The 10,338-nt window shown below is 43.9% G+C and overlaps 1 protein-coding gene across 2 annotated transcripts; it reads left to right on the forward strand.

Moving 5' to 3' along the window:
- Positions 1 to 402: 402 nt before the first annotated feature.
- Fam217a (family with sequence similarity 217 member A) lies at positions 403 to 8,774 on the forward strand. 2 transcript variants are annotated; one of them, XM_052729054.1, is made up of 7 exons: positions 403 to 792; positions 1,754 to 1,850; positions 3,588 to 3,669; positions 3,788 to 3,801; positions 4,543 to 4,617; positions 4,701 to 4,771; positions 7,232 to 8,774. In XM_052729054.1, exons 2-7 carry the CDS (start codon positions 1,788 to 1,790, stop codon positions 8,457 to 8,459), a joined length of 1,533 nt encoding a protein of 510 aa, XP_052585014.1. In that variant the 5' UTR covers positions 403 to 792; positions 1,754 to 1,787; the 3' UTR covers positions 8,460 to 8,774. The 2 variants fall into 2 exon arrangements, with proteins under 2 accessions (XP_052585014.1, XP_052585015.1); XM_052729055.1 differs by having other exon boundaries at positions 405 to 792; positions 4,704 to 4,771.
- The last annotated feature ends 1,564 nt before the right edge of the window (positions 8,775 to 10,338 follow it).

Raw genomic sequence — 10,338 nt, forward strand, 5'->3', positions numbered from 1 at the left:
TACAAAACTGGTCTCTTACAATATAAAAGTATCCTAGACAGGGAAAAAAAAAAAAAGAGGTGGGCTTGGGATATTATTTGAACAGATGTTGGAATGGAGGTCTGTGGGCCAGGACCTGGGTACCACAGGCCTGCTGGCCACTGCAAGAGTCCTCAACCCCACCCCGAGAAGGCCTGTGGAGCCTCACCAGGGCCAAGAAGGCTCACAGGTCACTCGGAAGCCCAGAACCTTGGGAAGGAAAGCAATGGAGGAAGGCCCAGGGAGGCCCTTTAGAAAGGGCCTAAAAAGTCCCAGAAATTTTAAGGAGGCCTGAGAAGGACCAGGAGTGATCTAAAAGACCCCAGAAGTTTCCCAGAGGGCTAAGAAGGACTAGCAAAACCCGGGAGGATCTTGGGGAAGAAACAGGGGCCCCACAGGGGTGGGGCACTGAGGATGTCAGGTTGGCTGGACCATTGGCAGGGCTGATGGGGCTTGGGGCAGCGCCACCGCAGGCTGGCGGCGTCCCTGCGACCCCAAGAGGCTCGGGCCTGGGTGGAACGTGGAGCTCCGAGGTAGTTGCCGGGCGACGCGTCCTCCCGCGGCCCGGCCCGGCCTGGCCTGGCCCGGGTGCGACCCCGCCGGGGGCGCCCGCGGCTCGCAGCCGCCGCTCTCCCTGTCCTCCCGCCGCAGGAAGGCCGAGGCGCAGCCGGCGCCTGCCGAGCTCTTCCCGCAGCACACGGAGGCGCCTGCACCCGGGGCTGGAGGCGAGGAAGACAACGCCGGCCAGGACACGTGGGTCTTCGAGGTGAACAAGTAAGAGCCCAAACCACCCTGAAGGACTCCCTGACGTCCTGGGCCACGAACCCGGTGGAGGGAAGGGTGACCTTCCCCGCCCACGGGAAGCTAAGGCTGCACACTCTGAACCGGAGGTCACAGAAGGTCTCCTCCAGCCCTTCCTCCGGGTGTGGTGCCTTACTGGGGGGCACACATCTGAGTGATCCCAATGGCGCCCCCACTTCTTAGGAGCCTGCTGCTTTCTGCATTTTTCAGCCCCGGAGTCCCGCATGTATAGAGAAGTGGATCAGGTCGTTTGTTGGTTCATAAGCTACCTGAACTATACATATTTCCCGGAGACAACACTTTGTTAAACCGTTAGCAGATCTACTGGCTACTACAGTGGTCTGTAACTTTTCTGATTATCCAGACCTTAGTCTATAGCGACTGCATTAACATACAGCTCTCTATCGAATATGTTTACCTTAAATACTACTGGGGCATTTTAGACACCAAATAGTTTGGTATTGGAAAACGCCTTTTAGTGAACTATGCATGGGATTCTTGCCCTGCCTGGGTGGAAAGGTTAGTTTGCTTTCAGGCGTGGCACATTTTGTTTTGAATGACTAAAAGCAGGCTTGGAATCTGTTTTTAAATTTGAGATAACTCACTGTATTTGTTTTTCCCCAAATTGTCTTACATTTTCTTATCTGATATCTAACCTTTGGATCTCATTTCCTAATATCCGGTCACCTAGATGTTGCCATTTATTTTGTCTGTCTGGTCCGGTTTGCCACTGTTTCTAATGTTACACGGTCCCCTCTCTGCTTTCTAAGCTTTTTGTGGGTGGTAGCGTGGTGGTGCTGCTGGGATTAGAACCCAAGGTCTTTGACATTGAGCTACACTTCCAGCCCTTCTAAGCATTTTTCTTAACAAAACAGGCTTCTTTATATAAAAATGAAAGACCTTCCCCTAAGTCTGCCTGTTCTCCAACGTACAGGACTTCAAGGGGACAGAAGAACAACTCCAACAAAATGGGAAGGAAAAACGACGAGAACTGTGGCACCAACCTTCTTGTGTCAAGCGTCTCTCAGGAGGTATGGCAGTGCTCTTGAATTCGAGATTTTGGATGGCAGGGGCAGGGCTCCAGGGTCCTGCTGTGGCGATAACTCTGCTTTTGCTCTGTGAGCAGTTTCTGCTGAGCTTTCCCCTTATCAGACTTTGATCACCAAGTGAAAAACAAAACAGCCAACCAACCAAAAACCCAGCTGAAACAAATGGAAATAATCTCATTAAGGATGGGACTTGTTATCAATTAGGCAATGCTCTCCCTGTTTTTGTTACACATCAGTAAAGGTGTTTGGGATACCAAAAACAGAGCCAAGCCCTAACCCTAGAGAAATTGGCAGTCTAGTCTTCTTTACCATTTGGCATGTTGGTTCCATATATAAACAGCTCAGTTGTCTCAATATCTCTTTCCCATTTCAACATAAGGATATGGTTTTCTCACATGTGATATTCCAGACGCCACTGTCCCAGGAATATGTAACCCAAAGAAGCTTGAGGATCCACTGTGCTCTTTTCAAAATGCCAATAGCTGGTTCTCACCTTCATCTTTTTTAAAGGGAAATGATATTCTTTATTTTTATGGATATATGTGTTTTGCCTGCACGTATGTCTGTTCACATGCATCCAGTGCCTATGGAGGTCAGAAGAGGGTGTCAGATCCCCAGGACTAGGGTGACAGACAATTGTGAGTTAGGCGTTAAACCCAGATCCTCAGGAAAGGCAGTCAGTGCTCTTAACCCTGAGTCACGTTACAGGTCCCTTACCCTCATCTTCCTGAATTAGAATTTGTAGTGTTTTTTGTTTGTTTTTGTTTTTTTCCCAGTGCTTAAGACCAAATACAAACCTTAAGCATGTTACTCAAGTGCTCTGAAACCCTCAATTGCTTTCCCTGTTCTGGTGATTCTCATGGAGACTGGCCTTATTTAGATTACTCAAGACAGTAGAAAAGTATTAATTTTGTTTTCAAAATCCTTAAAGATGGATAATCTGCAGCCTCCTTTATACACCCAAGTACCCACCCTATCAGGAGAAACCTCTCTGGGGGTAAATTAAATCTTCACACTGCAGTGAAGCAAGTTTCTTCTTCCACAGTACAAAGGTGCTACCTAGTAACACCTAACATGTCATTTGCTTAGAGATTCACCAACAGAAGTTTTTCTCAGCTAAAGCACCTCGCCACTCTTTTCCAGAAGGAAGTTTTGGAACCACCTTCTACACTCACCCCAGTTTTCTCCCAGAATATCTGCCCAATAGTAGATATTGGTACTTTCCACTTATTTTTGGCTTTCTTTGTAATATTTTTCTATGTGTTTCCTAATACCTAAAATCCAGAATAAGCAGTGAGCTGGTTAGTATTGAGTATAACACAGGATTGGAGCTTTTCTGCAGTTGATGGAAGAAGCTGGGGTCTGTCAGGTCTGGCACTCAGTACACAATGCTTGATTGATGAGCCATCACATACCAGAGACACACTGACGAGGATGTTTCATTGTATTTTAAAAATCAGTATTGAAAACCCACGTACCACTCTTTTTAACAAAACCATATATTGTAGATGCCTTTCCATCTCCCGCCAAACAAGCTGGTAATGGTTCGGTAAGAGGAGGCGGCACACTCCTCAGAGATGTGCTTGCTGACCGCCTACCTCTGCAGAGGAGGCAGAGGGAGCCCTCTGTCAGCCTTTACCCAGAGAAGATGTAAAGGGGTATACACGGGCTTTGAAACACCAATACAAACTTTATCCTTTAAAATGAATATTGTTTTAGAATCTCTCTCCATGGAACTTGGATTCAGAAGAACCCCTTGCTGACAATGAAAACCTTCCGCCTGGAAAGGATGGTCCGGCAGGTAGTGAGAAGCCCTGCATGTGTATATTATACCACGAGAATTGCACAGATTAAAGGATTTAAGATTTAACCTATTTTATAGAACTATTAATTGACATTTTTCATATATATTCTTTCAGGCAAAACTAACAAGGTAAGGATGTTTGGCTTAAAGTAACTCATAAAACATTCTTCTTAAAAAAATTATTTGCATGCTCTTTCAAATTTTTCTCTTTCTTAAGGCTAAACTTGAAATTTTATTTCCAGAGAGTTCTTTAAACAAGTCAAGACCTTTGCCATTTTACAGAGTTGTATGTTGGTCATTAAATTACTGTTTTGGATGGTCTGGTAATACAGGCCTGTAATCCCAGGGACTTGGGAGGTGAAGGTGCAAACAGATGTCTATGGCACAGTTGGTTCAGGATTTTCTTGGACAACTTAGTGAAATGAAAATGTAGCTGAAGCTACAGCTAAGTGGGAGAGTGCTTGCTTAGCATGTATGTGCAGGGCCCTTCTCAATCCCCAGTATCACAAAAGAAAGAAAACTAAGATTGTTTACATTCGCTTTTTTCAGTATAACAATGTTGTAAATTGAACTTGGCAGCAATAAATACAGTTTTCTAGTCGTTATCAAAAGGAAAGTAATGTGTGCTCTTAAAATGTCTTGAAGCATTTGAAATGGTCAATATCCTCTTTTGTGGTGAAAATAATCTTTCCATGTACCCTTTATATCAACGTGTGAAACATTTAACTGTAAAGGTAGTATTAGTGGTATCTAAGTCTCATTAATTAACAGTGCCAAAAACAACAGAAAGCTGGGAGTACATTGGACTTTACTTAGAATGTGAATAGTAAACAGGGCTGTGTTGTATTCAAGTTTCCTGCTGCCTTGTAGAACCATCTGGAAACTCCGGCAGAACAGCTGGTGTTGCAGCTGACCATCTCAGAGCATGCTCACAGCAGAGTACAGGTGCGATTTCTTCCTCACACTCTTCAGTTACTGCTGCTGAAATTCTCAAAGCTTTTAAACACTGTGTGTACTTTTTGTATTAGCAGAACAGTAACCAAGGGGTATTTCAGCTATGGAATTCTCCTGTCAATAAAGGAAGTACCTTGGACAGCAGGTAAGAAAAATATCTCCTTTTTTTTTTTTTTGAGATAGGGTCTAACTGTGTAGACCTGGCTGCCCTGGAACTCTCAGAGGATTAACCCCAAGTATTGGGATTAAAGGTGTGTTCCACCAAACCTAGCAGGAAATAGATTTCTAATATTTCACTGAAATAGATTTAAATATACCCATTAATTAATTACTTGAGATACAAAGATCAAATACTTCCAGGGAGAAAGATATCCTGTGCAAATAATAGGAAATTATAGAAATTCATTCTAAAATAGCAAGTGGCTACAGACAGTAAAGACTGCCAGTGTATGTGTACTGAATGAACCCTTACAGTGAGACTTGGATGGATGGAGCTGGGCTTCTTATTGGAGGGAAAGGAGATGTGGCACAAAAGTACAATTCTCTATTCTAGGAACTACTTAATTCCATACATATAAACTCATCTAACCCACCTAGAAATCTGACAGGGTAGCTTGCTGCCAGCATTCCTCTTTTACAGGACATTAGGGGAGGGTGAAAGTTAAGAAACTTGTCAAACTCTCACATCAATGGTGGTAGATCAGGGTGTGGACATAGCTTAATTCGAGCTCACAGTCATGACAGCATATCCTCTCAGAAGACCTTCGCTGGGTTTGAATTCTTGTTTTCAGGTTCATTTTATTGTGTGTTAGCAGCCAGACTGCTTCGTAACGATTCAGATTAGTAACATGTGATTGAGACCTTTTACTGGGCACTGTTTTGTGTCACTTTACACATAGAGTATTCCTAGTTAATGGCTATCTTGGGTTCTACTCCTCTTTACAACAAGTGTAACAAGAGAGTGGCTCACCAGGGAGTGAGCATCATCCCCTGGTCAGAATACTTCCTGCATGAACCCCAGTCTAGAGCTTGCCTTATGTCCAAGCTTGAAGGGACAACCAAGACACAGGGAATTGGAGGGACTAGTCCTAATGGAATGGTGGAGCTGAAGGAGATAGGAAAGCCTACTTTTACCAGAAAGAACTCTGCTGGGAACAAGGATTTCAGGCTAGAGGTCAAATGAAGGGCACTGCATTTTATCAGAGCAAGCACCAAGTGTGGCAGCATGGTGCAATGGTTAAGACACAGCATGAAGTTCCACCACTCACAGGTGTGTGAGTTAGCTACTCTCTATCAGTGAATGCGGAAATTAAAGAATGTGGTGAGGAGTAACCAGAAGAATGTGTTTATTACATTCTTAGGAGTTTGGTATCAATGAAGTAGTTTACTAGTTTTTCTCCTCAGTCTATTATCAATAAGTAAAGAAAGTGGTGACATAACAATAACTTACCTTCAGTTTGGAGAAATGTTTACAGTTCAGCCTTAAGAAAGTCCTGCTTCTCAGAGCAGCCCTGGCTGAGATGCGCTCCGAGAAGATGCCCTCTCCATGCTGCTCTCTCCCTAGTGCCAAAGGCTTCCCCTCTGATGTTCCTCTCTCCTGCAGTACTACTGGGGCTCCTTCCTCTCTGTTAATAATCATAGATTTCAAATGACTTTCCTGTGGTGTTTCAAAGGCAAGGTAGCATTCCCAGTATTCCCACCTAAGTGACCATTTTAATCACTTTTTCTACAAATGAAAGTATTTGTTAAAGACTTAGATTGATATTTTTATTAAATGTTGAACCTAAAAGAACTAAGAAGCCTTTGAGACTGTCAAGAAGGTGCATGAAATCTTTCAATGTTAGTATTTCTAATTATCCCTCCCGCCCCGTGTGTGTGTGTGTGTGTGTGTGTGTGTGTGTGTGTGTGTGTGTGTGTGTGTGTCTGTCTGTCTGTCTGTCTGTCTGTCACTGCTGTCCAGGCTAGACTCAAACACTTAGGCTCAAGCTGTCTGAATGCCTTCATTTCCCAAGTAGCTAGGTCTGCAGGTGGGTGTTGCTGCTCCCTGCTCTCCAGCTGTCTTTAAAATAAGCAAACATACAAACAAAACCAAACCTAACTAAAAACTCAATGTTCCGTGGTTTGGCTCCACCCACCCCCGTTTAATTGTGGGCTTAATTGTGCTTGCACAAAGAGTTGCCCACCAGTTTTTTAATGTATACCTTAAGACATTTATGTAGTTGCATCTAATTTAAGTATGCTTGGAAATTAACATTTTAGAGGTAGCTACATACATGAATGCTATTGGGAACTAAACATTAACCTGCCTTTGATAAAGGTTATTAATATTATTTTTAGAGATTTTTTTTTAACATCTATGAGTATTTTGCCTGCATGTATGCATGTGTGCCATATGAATGCCTAATGTCCATGAAGAGGGCATTGGATCCTCTGGAACTAGAATTATCAATGATTGTGAACCACTGTGTGGGAGCTGGGAATTGAGAACCCAGGTCCTCTACAAGGGCAAGTGCTCTTAATTGCCCAGTCATCTCTCCAACCTCATCAATTAATAGCATTTTAATTTTAGTCAACAAGCCTCTAGTTAATGAAGTTTCTTTTTAAGGGAATTTAAAAACTCTTCAGTGGAAACTGGCTTCAGTGCATCCAACAGTCCCAGGCTCTTCACCCTAAACCACTCATTAACAAGTATTCCGGGTTTGACAGCCAGCAAGCAAGTCAGTCCTTATCCTGGCCAGTCAGTGCCAGCAGGGCTCTGCTGGCCCTATGCCGATGGAGACTTTCTTAAGGATAGAAATGAGTTTCGTCTTAACTCATGCTCAACTATGGAAAACAACAATGGTGACTCTTTATCCGTTTCTAATTGGAATTTCAAATACAGAAACAGCAGTGTGGAAGAGAATGTCACAGATGAAAGTGACTTATCAGAAAATGAGAAAATGAATGACTCTTTACTCAGCTATTTTAAAAAGATGGACCTGAACTTAAAGCCAGAAACAATAGAACACATGGAGAGATCTTTCCCAGAGGAAGCAAACGGAATGTCTGCATATGCTGACTTTCTCCCTGCTCCTTTCAACACTCTGGACTTACACAAATATGCCCTCTCAAAGTGTGAAAACTGGAAGGCAGTCGTAGACCCTCCGGAAAGCTCCATTGAGCGGTTAATAATTCGTTTATTGGAACTGGAAAGATTACAACATATGACCATCCAAAAAGAGAAGCCAAGGCTGCAAAGCACTTTCTACAGCTCCATGTTTTCAATGGCAGAACGACCTGCTTCCTCTAAAGCCATTGCACTGAAAGGCAGGCCACCGAAGTTTCCTGACACATTGATTCTACAGACCTCGAGTGTAGAGAAAAGTCGAGACAAGAGAAAAACCAGTTCCGGTTCTGGCAAGTCAGATCAAAACGTTTCCAAATGGAACTGGAGCAGTGCTGGCAAATGTAAGTTGAACTCTAAACCGTTGCTAAGATGTTCATCCACTGCAAAACAGTGTGTTGCTGCTCACGAGGACCTGAAGAATTCCAAAAGCTCCATTTTAAATCCTTGCCAGGAACTCCCACCCAAGCCTACTACTACCCAAGCAGCTCAACCACTGGTTAAAGTAGTCTCAACAAAATGTCTCCCACCAAGGTCCCCGGTGCCAGTGTCTCCCATACCCCTGTCTTTTCCTGAAAATCCAAAGGAAGAAATTAAGGTGCCAAAGACCAAAAGGAAACTTCACCGAAAAAGCATACTACTGAATAGACCTTTCTACATTCAGAAGCAAAACTGCTTATCACCTTCACTTATAGCCAGGGGTAAGTGCTCACCCACTGACCAAAAATAGCTTCCATACATCTCAATGTGAGTAAATCTATTCCATGAAACCCAGCAAAAATATGGTTCATCATTGAGAAACAGGTATTAAAAATAAAAACCACCTCACCCATAAAAACGTAACTCCTTGATATGGGGTAGAGCTCATGACGTCACTGCTATATCTATACAGTCAAGGGCTTCCTCACTGACATATTGACAATCTTTTGTATGTTGTACTTCAAAGAAATGTCTCACTTAGTAAAGCAAATTATTCAGAAGACCGTTTTTTTGTGATTGTTTTCCAATATGATTCCATTATCAATAAATAGTACAGTTAACTTATTCCATTGCAGTTATGACTGTCTTATTCTAATATATAGTCAGGTAAGAGTTGCAGTTCCCCGAAGTGATTTTTCTTAGTTCTTCCTGTAAGTGTTACAGATCTGAAGGGGAAAGTATCCTGGCATTTGGGAGCCAAGGAATATCACAAAGTCACACTGCACAACAAACCTCACATAAGAGATTTATTGGGAAAAACACAGGAGGGTAACTGCCTCTGCTCGAGAGAAGCATCCCAGAACTGAGCAGGAGGCAGGCTTTATACAGGGTTTCTTGGGGGCAGAACTTTCTAGGGTGGCCTAGGATCGGTGGGATTTTATTGCCTGATCTTGGGGCAAGCTCAGGGATTGGGATTTTGTAGCCTGATCTTGGGCTTTTAACTCTGTAGGGTGGAGCTTTGCCACCTGCATCTCAAGGGGCTGGGTCCAGCCATTATGGCGCTTAGAGTGTTCTGTGGGCAGAGCCTGGTGGTTGGAGGTTCTCAGGGGTGAGGAATGTAGGCCACTTGAGTGGCCAGGCCCCCCCCCCCACGCCACCCCCCCCCCCCTCGTTTTTGTTTACTGTTGATAAATAATCAGGAGTTGGAAAAGGGTGTGACATTATCATTAGACTACTTCCTGCTGAATGGGGACATTAAAGACCTTGGGCAGCTTGATCATCACCATCAGGGTAATATCAGGGAGTTGCAGGCCTCAGGCTCCACAGGTGAGGGCCAGTAATCCGATAATAGCAACTGATTAAAAGTCTGGTTAGAAATCTTTTGGATCTGTTGTTGAAAAAAATCTAGAGAAGAAATTTGTAAGTCAGGGTGTGACTAGTAGGATTAAGAAAAGGAGTAGCAGCGGGGTTAAGAAGGGAAACATCCAATTCCATATTAGATTGTCAATGATCCACTGGCCAGAGGCACTGAACTGTTTCTTATATATTTTTTTGAGATCTGTCTGGAGTTGTCAGATGTTATCTTTTGTTATACCTGACTGACTGACATAGAAGCAACATTCCTCCCCGAGGAAGAGACAAAGACCACCTTTCTATGTTATTAGTATATCTAATCCTTGCCAATTTTGTAGTTTGGCCAGTGAGTCTATTTGGCCCTGGAGGGTAAGGACGGTCTGAGCCAGCCACTGGAGATCCTGGATGAACTTAGAGGAAACCGAGGTAAACAGCTAGGGAAGGAGTCAGTCCTGCTGTTCCAGTGGTGACACCCAGGACTGCTAGAAAGGGTAGGGCTTGAACCACTCGTTTGTCATTCTGTGCCACTATAACCCTGTGATGGAGTCAGCAAGGGTTCTTCACTGGGTATCATCCCTAGTTTTTGAAAAAGGTACACCAGCGCACACGTCCCAGACCACCCACGGGGTAGGCAGTGGTAAACTTGAAACATTGTAAATGTTTGGGCATAGAGGCTGTGTGGTAGATTAAGGGTTAAGGTATTACTGCAATCTATGGAATCCAGTGTGCCCACAAAGCATGTTCCTGAGGAGTTAAAGCAGACTGTGATACCAAAGAGAGGGGTGTGGGACCCCCATCCCGATGGGGATACAGCAGCTAAGATGGCAGCCAGTCAC

This window comes from Peromyscus californicus, unplaced genomic scaffold (genome assembly GCF_007827085.1).
Source record: "Peromyscus californicus insignis strain IS unplaced genomic scaffold, ASM782708v3 Scaffold_8__1_contigs__length_139910024, whole genome shotgun sequence".
Classification (NCBI taxonomy): Eukaryota; Metazoa; Chordata; class Mammalia; order Rodentia; family Cricetidae; genus Peromyscus; species Peromyscus californicus.

Coding starts and splice junctions, on each gene's coding strand:
- Fam217a (XM_052729054.1), top strand. CDS start 1,788: ATGGGAAGGAAAAACGACGAGAACTGTGGCACCAACCTTCTTGTGTCA. Junction 4,618..4,700: donor ATGCTCACAGCAGAGTACAG/GTGCGATTTCTT, acceptor TTTTTGTATTAG/CAGAACAGTAACCAAGGGGT. Junction 4,772..7,231: donor GGAAGTACCTTGGACAGCAG/GTAAGAAAAATA, acceptor TTTCTTTTTAAG/GGAATTTAAAAACTCTTCAG.